The sequence below is a fragment of the Primulina tabacum genome, chromosome 15 (genome assembly GCF_025594145.1).
Source record: "Primulina tabacum isolate GXHZ01 chromosome 15, ASM2559414v2, whole genome shotgun sequence".
Lineage (NCBI taxonomy): Eukaryota > Viridiplantae > Streptophyta > Magnoliopsida > Lamiales > Gesneriaceae > Primulina > Primulina tabacum.
The window spans coordinates 37,762,356-37,775,326 of NC_134564.1; the positions used below are offsets into that span (position 1 = coordinate 37,762,356).

The window sequence follows — 12,971 nt, forward strand, 5'->3', positions numbered from 1 at the left end:
CACTGCGTAGCTCGTGATAGCTGCTAAATTTGCTTATGTCGAGAGACCTTCCAAAGGACCCTGCCTTGTAAACCTGATAACACAAAAACATTCGTGTTAGATGCATAATATCACTTGATAAAACCGATGAAGGTATCACGGTTTGTGGCCGATTAGCACGCCTTATACCAAGAAGCAATTGATTCTTCTCATTCATGTCCTTTCTTTTTATGCATGACGTCCAACAATAATTTCCAAAGAGAAGTTGTAAATGAGGTTCATGTTTCATCTTGTTAGTGAACTCTCCTGAATACAGATAAAGAACTTATTAGCAGCATAATCGGTAATCATTATACAAATTTCCCATAGATACAGATTTATATCTAATGACAGGTCGGCATGATTCATATTTGGAATAGTTTTAACAATAATAATAATAATTTTGTATAAATTAGGTCGGATAAGATATTGAGCAGCAGTTTTTGTGATAATTAATACACCAGTCTGTCACCTGGATGATCATTATATTTGAACAAAACCAAAATTTAAAACACTAGGTTGCGGGATGTGGGCCTAGTTTACATAAAGCATGTCCAAGCCCAACTAGCGACTTATAACAATCGGGCTAACACCGTCCTTAGGTGGGGTAGAAAATAGATCCAGATAATGAAAAAGCGTGCAGCTCAAAGAACAATTTGTTGGCATAAAACCTTGTCATCAAAGGCGATTACTTTCTGCCAGTGGCAACCTTCAACCTAGCTAACATTTGTCCTTCCGATATACAAGCTTTCACTCACAGAAAAAACATACATGGAAGCAACTGAATATGCGAAGCATGCGCAGAATTGAAGATAGCAGGAACAAAGACGATCTTACTAGATAACAGATCGGTGGGAAGCTTTATCATAAACTTTTAAAAATTTTATTTATTGATATTCCTGAAAAATTGTTTAATATTTTCACTTTGGTGCCTGCATTTTTTATTTTTCAGTAATCAGCCACAAATTCCATATCCAGATTACGCACACATACTTCACTGTCATGCTAACTGGTGTAGGAAAATTAAAAGATATATATATAACCGTAATACAAAACTGCTTTCTCCCGTAATACATACGTATACATCTGTATTTTAGGGTTTTTTTGACTTCTCCTGGTCCTTTTCAGCGTCGATCTGCTGCGATTTCTTGGATTTTAGTTTACATTTTCTGCTGAATTGTCGTTGGCGCGGGAACGAGTGACGGGTTTAGCAGGCCCTTGTCCAGCAAATGCTATTGAAAATGTTGAGCGTTAGAGAAAAAGAATCTGTTCGTGGATTCGCGTCTATTTCTTCATCAAATGTGATCTCTGCGCTTTTGGGTTCAGATGTGCATTGTTTCTGTTTCTGATTCTGGTTGTGCATTTTTTACCGTTCATAACTTTGCTAGTTTGGCATTTTTGTTCAAGATATAAACATGAATTAATTGGTGTGGTTGTAGCTGGGTTCTATGGAATTTGAAATTTTTAAGAAATGCTTGGATTTCGGTGCGCCTCCTCTTTTATCTGTAGTTTTATCTCTGTGTTGATTGTGAGAAATGGATCAGAGTGATATTTAGCGTATGTTTAGGCATTTTATTTGTTTGTTTGGACTGTGAGGATGAAGAGGTTTAAAGGTGAGCCTCCTAGTTCAAGGAGGTTCAAACTATCCTACATTTTATGGGGGATAGCTGCATTATATTTAATTCTTATTTTCCTCAAGTTTCCTCAATTTTTTAAGAGTGCCACAGTTTTTAGTGGCGATTTTGACGAGGGTTTTGTTGGATTGTCTAATGTGGATGACAAGGATGTAGAATTGAGTAAATCACGATCGACATCCATGTTCTCTGATGGGCTTCACCGCATATTACAAAATAATGAAAATCAAGATCCTCATGTAAGATCTGGCGAAAAAGCCTCACAAGATAAGGAAGATGGCCACCCACTGACAAAGCCAATGCAGCCACTATATGGTCGAATAACTACTGGAAGTTTGAAACGAATGAATAGACCCAATAACCTGACTCTTCTGGAAAGAATGGCGGATGAGTCATGGACTTTGGGGTTGAAGGCTTGGGAAGAAGTAGATAAATATGGTGATAAGGAGATCATAATGGGCACGGTACTGGGAGGGAAGCCTGAAACATGTCCTTCGTGGGTTTTAATGGATGGAGAAGAATTGGCAAAAAGAGATCTTGTTATGTTCCTACCATGTGGCCTTGCTGCCGGTTCTTCTATCACAGTTATTGGAACTCCGCACAATGCACATCAAGAGTACGTCCCTCAGCTTGCCAAATTGAGGCCTGATGAAGAACTGGTCATGGTTTCACAGTTCATGGTTGAACTGCAAGGATTGAAAGCTGTGGATGGGGAGGATCCTCCGAAGATTTTGCATTTGAATCCTCGACTTAGAGGTGATTGGAGCCATCGGCCAGTGATGGAACACAATACATGTTATAGAATGCAGTGGGGAACGGCCCAGAGGTGCGATGGCTTAGCATCCAAAGAGGATGATGATATGCTGGGTAAGTTTATGTTTTTATTCTCTGTTTAGTTATCCACACGAGACTATTGCATTTCTTATGTTTCCAAGTTTGAAGAATGTTAGGATTTTACATCATGATACTGAATTGACTCTCTAACCCATTAATACAATCAATCTAGTGTGAAATTTCTGGCATCAATTCATATATTTTTTTAAGGGACAACAACATATTAAATTCTAAAATTCTGCTCTCTTTTTATGTCTAAACCAAAATTAGAATCAGTTATGGCTTTGATTGATGGTTACACGTGGAGAAGACATCAATTAATGCATGTATGGCAATTTTGTGTGTGTGGAAAATGATATATATGGAATGATGAGTTCTACCACTTGTACTATAGTCTTTTTTAATGTTAATTTTTGCTTGTATTTGTAATGCTGAAGTTTAGTAGTGGGTCCGCCTTCCGTAACAATTGCGAGTTATGAGTCTCTCGTGGTACATTTTTATTGATTAGTCAGTAGTTAGCCCTTCTAATGCTCATCATGTACTGTGCCCATGTTCCATTTTATTGATTTGTACATAATAGTGATGCATGGTTGACTTGTGAAAAATTGCACATTTTTCCTGGCAGTTGACGGGTATTTGAGATGTGAAAAATGGATGCGCAACGATGTCATAGATACAAAAGAGGCCAAAATATTATCATGGTTTCAGCGATTCATAGGACGGGCTAAAAAAACCAGAAATAACCTGGCCGTTTCCTTTCTGGGAGGGCAGAATGTTTGTTTTGACCATACGTGCTGGAGTTGATGGATACCACATAAATGTCGGGGGTCGTCATGTGACATCATTTCCATATCGAATGGTAAGTTTGTTTGCCATTTTGTTTGGATTACATCTGCAATCACTTTTATTTGGTCTCTGTACATCAGTTTTCTCAGCGACATGGAAGAAACAAACATAAATGAGCTAAAACTAAGCTCATCATTTTTATGTATTGCTTTGGTCAACAAACAAAGTACTATTTTCTGATCGCACCATTTCAACATGCAGGGTTTTACTTTGGAAGATGCAACCGGATTGGCAATCAAAGGAGATGTGGATGTTCATTCAGTATATGCCACCTCTCTACCAACCTCTCATCCAAGTTTTTCACCCCAGAGAGTATTAGATTTCTCAGAGAAGTGGAAAGCTCATCCCATGCCTGAAAGTAGGTTTCAACTTTTTATTGGAGTTCTTTCCGCCACAAATCACTTTGCAGAGCGCATGACGATTAGAAAGACATGGATGCAATCCGTCGCAATCAAGTCCTCTAAAGTGGCTGTTAGGTTCTTTGTTGCCTTGGTGAGCCATCATTTTATTTTAATATCTCTCTCCTCTCTGACTATTTATTACCGCATCTATTGACAGACTTGAAACATGATGATGTCGAGGGTTAAATGTACGTGAAGCATTTATTTAGCTTACGTGGATCATTTGCATAAGTGGTAAAATTGACAGTGGCATATCTTTCTTAGAACCAATTCATATTGAATATTTCTTTGATGTTTGAATAATAATTGTCAAAGTCTCAAAAAGCGCAGCAAAGTGCATGACTTCCATCAATCACGCTCTTTATAGAAAAAACCGTTTTTTTAAATATCTAACAGAGGAGAAATCTCTCATTAAAAGTGTGATTTCTCATCTCTTTTATTTATTAAAAAATAAAGCAGAGTAAACCCTAATATTGCGTCGCCTCTGCCTTTGCCCTCACATTATAATATTTTATCTTTGGAAGATGAAAATGATGATGATTTTATTAAATTGATTTTATTTTTATCTTTTGAGAATATAAAGCATGTGCTGTACTTTGTGCTTTAAGTCTCACGACACCTGTGTGCATTACCTTACACTTTTGATTACTATGATTTTGAATACATTTGCCTTGGAACTTTCTGAGATATGATCGTGAGTTTAATAGTAGGTGGAGTGATGAAACAGTTTAAGAAATATGGATTCTGTTCCGGGTGGAGTGATGAAACAGTTTAAGAAATATGGATTCTGTTCCGTATGCTTAGTATTTTTTGCCATATATACAAGTGATCTCTCACACTTCTCTGTTCCCTTCCTTCTCTTTTAGCATTATGATTGCCTTGCAACTTGTAGAATCACACTTAGCTGAAGGATAGGTGTTTCTGGAACTGTTGCATGTTTTACAAGGAGTGGTAGATTCAATTGCTAGTTACTCTTGAACCACTCTTCTAAATATATTGCTTCAATTTTTCCTATGATTTTACCAGTTTTTGGGATTTTCATCGATATTTAATTTTATTTTTGTGGGCATATCTTAATTTTAATTTATATTCTAGGAGTTTGGCAAGCACTTACTTTAAAGATTTGGCCATGATGTGTGGATAATGAGCAAAATGTGAGGATCATCATAATTTAACACCATTTAAACAATCACCTTTAATTGGGAAAATTATATCGAGCAAAAGATGTGTTGCAAGGATGTTGCACGGAAATAATAATCATATTCATAGTTGTCAAAGGCGAGGACCCTGTGTCTGGGGTCATCCCAGACCCCTGTTGGCGCAACAATTCACTAAAGAGAGCCCAAGCATTCGCCCGGACTAGCTTTGGAAGTTCACTTAGATGCGCTTAGAGATTTTTTTAGTTGCTTGTTTGAAACAAAAAGTTCAAACCCAATCCCCAGTAACCCAACGCTCCAATGCTGGAAGCAGAAGAAGAGAGCGCTAAACAGAAGAACGAGACGATGACATCTGCATCTAAAACAACCGGAAGAAACCAATTTAACATCTTCTGAATGAAGAGGAAGAAGAAATTGATGTTGATCAAGAAAATTATGAAGCCCAAGCAGAATACAAGTCCAAAAGTTCCGGAGACTCTGATGATTAGATGGAAGAAGATGAACTTGATTTGGATAATTGAAAAAATTTAATCATGTTACTAATTATTATGAACTTATTAATTTTTTCTTTTGTTTTGAGTGACATTTTGACTTAATTATTTCATATTTTAATATATTTATTCTAATATAAATATATTTTTTTAAAAATAAAAAAGTTCGCCTTGTTTGGTAAGGCGCGTGCCTTGCTTTGCGCCTTGTTTCTCAGGCTCCAGGGCCTCGGTGCGCTTTGCGCCCTTAACAACTATGATCATATTTATCTTTCAAAATTTTGAAATATGTTAAGCTCGTAATAAAAAATGTTCAACATATGTTGCATAGGATATCATCTCCTATTGAGATGACAGGATGAGGAAAAACCCATGCTTGTATATTTTGTGATGTTTTTATGGTTATTACTTTGACATCAGATTTATGATTGTCAATAGCTGTGGGGCCTTGGAGTGGCCTTTTGTCCATTAATTCTCACTTGCTTAATCGTCCTGATTTCATGTTGTATGCGTATACCTGATCATAAATATGTACTCAGTAACTGGAGGTTTACCCACTAAAGATTATCATATGTAGAATATTAGGAGTGAAGTGAATGTAATTTTGAAGAAAGAGGCTGCTTACTTTGGTGATATAGAGATTTTGCCATTCATGGATCGGTATGAGCTGGTAGTTCTCAAAACTATTGCCATTTGCGAGTATGGGGTATGTTCAGCTGCACTTCTTATACTCCCTATTATGGTGCTCCTTTATTTTTTTACTCTAAGTCGATTACGAATACATTTCAATTTTAGGCTGATTCATTTTCTCAAATGCATTATTATTTTTTGTACTAGGTTAAAAATGCAACAGCAGCATACATCATGAAATGCGACGACGACACTTTCATCAAGATAGATCCTGTCCTCAAAGAAATAGAAGGCACATCTCCTACAAGGTCTCTGTATTTGGGAAATTTAAACTTTTTGCATCGACCTCTTAGGACCGGGAAATGGGCCGTGTCATATGAGGTACAAAACTTCTTTCTGCGGAAATTAAATTTTGTTATTACCAATCCATTTAACTTTACAATTTATATATCCACACACCTATGAGCCCTACACTCGGGGAGTTATTTTTCTTGTATGCAGGAATGGCCGGAGGAAATATATCCCCCTTATGCCAATGGTCCTGGATATGTTGTATCAAGCGACATTGCTGAGTACATTGTCACCCAACACCAAAACCACAGCCTATGGGTGTGTAATACGCACTTAATCTTCTATATATTTTCTGCTGGAATTCACATCTGAGGCACCTTTCCTCTTGTCCAACATTTTCCCCAATTTTGCAGCTATTTAAGATGGAGGACGTGAGCATGGGAATGTGGGTCGAGCAGTTCAACACCACGAAGCACGTGCATTATTCTCATAACTGGAAGTTTTGCCAGTACGGATGCATGGAAGACTATTACACTGCACATTACCAGTCCCCGCGACAGATGATCTGTCTTTGGGACAATCTGTTGAAGGGCCGGGCACATTGCTGCAATTATTGAAGCATGACATAATGTTGCTGTCCGAAATTCATGTGAACTGTATTGTAACAGCATTAGGGTAGTTTTGTGGAGGAGTTCAAGGGTGTTACGATATAATTTTGTCTATAAGGAGGAAGAGGCGTTGTGATCGGTAGAAATTTGTTCAATAAACGCGAGGTATGTTGAAACGAATAGTCATCTTAGATTAGACTATATGTTTTCCAAGTTACTTTTCCTTGGCTAAACTTAACCAACCAGATTGTAAAGTGGGTTGTTAGTCAGGTGGCCATTGACTTTGCAATGTGCCTCTTTGCGCATGTTTTGTTAGATCCATCGAAACTTTGATCTCATAATCAATCAATTTATAGAGTTGTTGCTTTTTTCTGTAGTTATCTTCTTACGCACTTTCATGTTATGGAAAAACAAAAACAAAAACAAAAAAAGAAAGCTGGTCCCTTGTCCCCGTCTGCGTCGTACCCCGATTAGGCCAAACCAAATATCCAACTAAAAAGTAGTAGATTCCGAGTATTTTCTATCAATTTGAATAAAAATAAACTATTTTGAAGTTTGATATCGATATTATGATATAAAGCCTTGTTGCCTTGAACTTCAAATCACAAACGCTGTGTCGGTGGTTTGATTTTTAAATTGCCAATATAATAATACTCACCCACCATCTTCTGTATAAAGTAGCCATTATTATATATATATAATTAATGATGATAATAAATATATTGATGTCAAATATAAATTGGGTAGGCTTGTTTTGATTTATATAACGTGACGTTGACAACTTGCAAAATTCAAAGAAGGGGACACTCAATCATGTCAGAATACACCTTATATAATAAATAACACGTTCATGTATCTCGGCCCCTATCCGTATGCCATATCTGTGTGGACACTATAATCACATTATTATTATTTTTATATAAAAAAAATACAAACAACAAATTGGGAACGTCAGGTGGCCCCACAAAATCACAAATTGTTGAGATGCATGATTTATTTATCCATCGATTCTGTAGCAGAAGCACATCGATCGAGCACAGTCATATCTATATATATATATATATATATATATATATATATATATGTGAAAAAGTAAAAATTTATGGTAAAAAGTAAAAATTTCAAACTCTCAAAATTTACCAAACTACACACTTTATAATATTTTTTTCTCTACTCAATTGTGATTTTCTTCACAAATGAGATATCTATTTATAGGAAATCTTTACAAATAATCCAAAAATAAAATACATCATTACCTACATCATCACACACTAATTTTCAATATTTACAACTCTTATTTTCAACATTCAAATATTCAACATTCTAATATTCAATACACACATTTTAAATATATTTTTCAACACTCCCCCTTGTGATGATGATCATAATGATTGTCTTCATTACGTGTTTTTATACTGCCTCGTTAAAAACCTTACTAGGAAAAATCCATTGGGATAAAAATCATAGCAAGGGAAAAATAGTGCAGTCACGTAAACTCCCCCTCATGTTGACACGAACAATTCTTCACAAATTTCGTAGATTGCGCATCCCAATATTATATATATGCTTTCTGAATATTGACGTAGGAAGCGCCTTTGTGAAGAAATCTGATGAATTTTCACTTGATTGAATGTGACGAACATCAATACATTTATTATTCTCAAGCTCCTTGGTGAATGCGAAGAACTTAGGAGGAATATGTTTAGTTCTATCGCTTTTTATGTATCATTCTTTCATTTGAGCAACACATGCAGCATTATCTTCATATAGTATCACAGGCTTCTCGTCGAATGATAATCCGCATGAGATTTGGATATGTTGGGTCATTGATTTTAACCACACACATTCACGACTTGCTTCATGTAGTGCAATAATCTCGGCATGATTTGATGAAGTTGTTACGAGCGTTTGTTTCTGTGAACGCCAAGAAATTGCAGTGCCTCCACGAGTAAAAACATATCCAGTTTGGGAACGTGCCTTGTGTGGATCAGATAAGTATCCAGCATCGGCATAACCAATTATACTTGGATTAGCATCTTTTGAATACAAAAGTCCCAAGTCTGTCGTTCCTCGTAGATAACGGAATATATGTTTAATTCCGTTCCAATGTCTCTTTGTTGGATATGTGCTAAATCTTGCCAACAAATTTACGGTAAAAGATATATCAGGCCTTGTACAATTTGTAAGATACATAAGGGCACCGATAGCACTTAGATATGGTACTTCTGGACCAAGAATCGGAATGGATCCTTTTCTATGTTTAATGATCTAACAACCATTGGAGTACTTAAAGGATTTGATTTATCCATATTAAAACGTTTAAGGATCTTTTCTGTATAATTTGTCTGGTGAACAAACATTCCACATTCTTTTTGTTCAATTTGTAAACCCAGACAATACTTGGTTTTTCCAAGATCCTTCATTTCAAATTCTTCCTTCAAGTATGACACAACTTCTTGAATTTCCTTATTCGTTCCAATGATGTTTAAATCATCAACATATATAGCAATAATTACGCATCCGGATGTTGTTTTCTTAATGAAAACACAAGGGCATATTGAATTATTTACATATCCCTTTTTCATCAAGTGATCACTTAGTCGATTATACCACATTCAACCAGATTGCTTTAACCCATATAATGATTTTTGTAATTTCACAGAATAACATTCTCTGGGTTTTGAACTTTGTGCTTCAGGCATCTTAAATCCTTCAGGGATTTTCATATATATATTACTATCAAGTGATCCATATAAGTAAGCTGTAACAACATCCATAAGACGCATTTCTAAATTTTCAGATACCGCCAAGCTAATCAAATACCGAAACGTAATTGCATCCATCACGGGAGAATACGTTTCTTCATAATCAATTCCAGGCCTTCGAGAAAAACCTTATGCAACAAGTCGAGCTTTATATCTCACTATTTCATTTTTCTCATTTCGCTTTCGAATAAAAACCCATTTGTATCCAACAGGTTTTACACCTTCAGGTGTAAGGACTATAGGTCCAAAAACATTACGTTTATTTAGCGAATCCAATTCAACATGGATGGCTTCTTTCCATTTTATCCAATCTTGCCGATTTTTACATTCACCAAAAGATTTTGGTTCATGATCTTCATTATCATTTATGATGTCGATTGCCACATTATAAGAAAATATATCATCAATTTCTTCTATATCTTTTCGGTTCCATATTTTTCCAGTATTAATGTAATTGATAGAGATTTCATGATTCTCGTCAGTTTGTGGTTCTGACAGAATATTTTCATCATCATGTGTTTCTTCAGGAACACAATTCTCTATTTTGTGATCATCATGTGTTTCTTCAGGAACATCATTCTTTATTTTGTGATCATCGTGTTTCTCTATAAATTTTCTTTTTCGAGGATTTTTATCATTGGAACCGACTGGCCTTCCACGCTTCAGGCGTTTAATGACATCATGAGCATCTTCAATTTGTTTCTTTGGAATTTCAATTCGAGCAGGGGCATTTGCAGCATGTATATATGATTTAGTTACCCTTTTTGTGTCAGCAAATGCATCTGGTATTTGATTGGCTATTCTTTGCAAGTGTACAATTTGTTGTATATCCTTTTCACATTGTTTTGTTCTTGGATCCAGATGTAACAATGATGATACATGCCATGTAATTTCCTTTTCGGTATGTTTCTGTTCTCCCCCTAACATTGGGAAGATTTCCTCATTAAAATGACAATCAGCAAAACGTGCTGTGAACACGTCGTCTGTCTGAGGTTCAAGATATCGAATGATTGATGAACTATCATAACCGATATAAATTCCAACCTTTCTTTGAGGTCTCATTTTCTTTCGTTGCGGTGGTGCAATAGGCACATACACCATACATCCAAAAATTCTCAGATGAGAAATGACTGGTTCTTTACCAAATGCAAGCTGCAATGGGGAGTATTTATGATATGCACTTGGTCTGATGCGAATTAATGAAGCAGCGTGTAAAATTGCATGTCCTCATATAGAAATAGGGAGCTTTGTTTTCATAATCATTGGTCTAGCAATAATTTACAGACGTTTAATCAATGATTCAGCCAATCCATTCTGTGTATGTACATGAGCAACAGGATGCTCAACAATGATTCCCATAGACATACAATAATCATTGAAAGTTTGGGAAGTAAATTCACCAGCATTATCAAGTCTAATTTTCTTGATTGTATAATCGAGAAATTGATTCCTCAATTTTATTATTTGAGCAAGTAATCTTGCAAATGCAACATTTCGAGTTGACAATAAACATACATTTGACCATCTGCTGGAGGCATCAATCAATACCATAAAGTATCTGAATGGTCCACATGGTGGATGGATTGGTCCACAAATATCACCCTGAATACGTTCAAGAAACATTGGTGATTCAGTTTGGATTTTGGCTGGTGATGGTCTTATAATAAGTTTTCCAAGAGAACATGCTTTACATTGAAGCTTATTATTCTGAAAGATCTTCTGGTCTTTCAGCGGATGACCATGTGTATTTTCTATAATTCTTCGCATCATGGTTGAGCCAGGATGTCCCAATCGATCATGCCAATTGGTTAATATCGAAGAATTATCAACTACCATGTTTGATTCAATCGGACTTATATGTGTATAATGCAATCCAGTAGGGAGCATTGGTAGTTTTTAAATCACATATTTCTTTCCTGATTTATATGTGATAAGACACATATATTTCTTATTCCCTTCATTCATTCTTTGAGTATCATACCCATGGGAATATATATCATTAAAACTCAACAAATTTCTTTTCGATTGTGGTGAATATAAAGCATCATTGATAAAAAATTTTGTACCATTAGGTAACAAAAATTGTGCTTTACCACATCCTTTAATCAAGTCTACATGACCTGATATTGTATTCACCGTTGTTTTTGTTGGTTTTAGTTCCAAGAAATATCTTTTATCTCGGAGGATAGTGTGCGTTGTACCACTATCGGGTATGCAAACTTCAGCTTTGCTCATAGCATTTTCCATTTTTTGAACTTCAAAAAAATATGCAATGAAATAAAATTACTGGCAATATATATTTAAATATAACACATATCATAATTATACAATAAAATATTATATGGATACATGAAAAATAAATTATTGTACATTTATATTCTACCACTATATTGTTCATTTTCAGAGAAACCATTGAGAAAATCTGCAGCATCAATATTGTTCATTTCTATCCCACCAACATATTGATCATTTCCAGAGAAATCATTCATAAAATCACCAGCATCAAAATGAGTTGAATCACTCAAATGGTCACTGCGTTCAGTGAAGTTGGTCTCCTTTTCTTTCCCCTTTAATGATTCTTTATAAAGTTTACAAAGGTGTTCAGGGGCTCGACAAATTTTGGACCAATGTCCTGGAGTACCACATCTGAAACAAGAACTTTCATATCTTTTTGAGTGATTCTCATTAACACTTGTATTCTCATGATGCCTTTTCTGTGGATGGTTTGGGACGCTCTTTTGAGATGAATTATAAAAATAACTATCTCTATTGTTTTCAAAACCACGGCCTCGACCACGACCACGGCCAATTCCACGTCCACGTCCACGTCCACGACCTCGACCTCGACCTCGACCAAAACCTTGTCTTTGAATTTGATTTTGGTTTCCAGGTTTAAATTCATTTTTACTTACAACATTTACTTCTGGAAATGCTGTTGATCCAGTGGGTCGGGACTGATGATTTCTCATTAATAGCTCGTTGTTTTTTTCCGCCACAAGAAGACAGGCGATGAGTTCAGAATATCTCGCAAATCCACGTACTCTGTATTGTTGCTGTAGAGTAATATTTGATGCATGAAACGTGAAAAATGTTTTTTCAAGCATTTTCGATTCTGTGACCTCATGTCCACAAAATTTTAGCTGCGAGATTATTCGATACATAGCTGAATTATAATCGCTGACTTTCTTAAAATCTTGGAATCTTAACATATTCCATTCATCACGGGCGGTCGGAAGTATAACTTCCCTTATATGTTCAAATCTTTCTTTCAATCCTTTCCACAAAGCCATGTGATCTTT

At 35.8% G+C, this 12,971-nt stretch overlaps 1 protein-coding gene across 1 annotated transcript; it reads left to right on the forward strand.

Annotated features, from left to right (window-relative positions):
- The first annotated feature begins 879 nt into the window (after positions 1–879).
- LOC142526549 (hydroxyproline O-galactosyltransferase GALT2) lies at positions 880–7,277 on the forward strand. The gene is given in 8 exon segments (XM_075631023.1): positions 880–2,519; positions 3,112–3,212; positions 3,214–3,345; positions 3,534–3,824; positions 5,956–6,084; positions 6,216–6,389; positions 6,510–6,617; positions 6,713–7,277. Coding segments are annotated over 8 exon segments (2,043 nt in total). The 5' UTR covers positions 880–1,615; the 3' UTR covers positions 6,917–7,277.
- Positions 7,278–12,971: the final 5,694 nt, after the last annotated feature.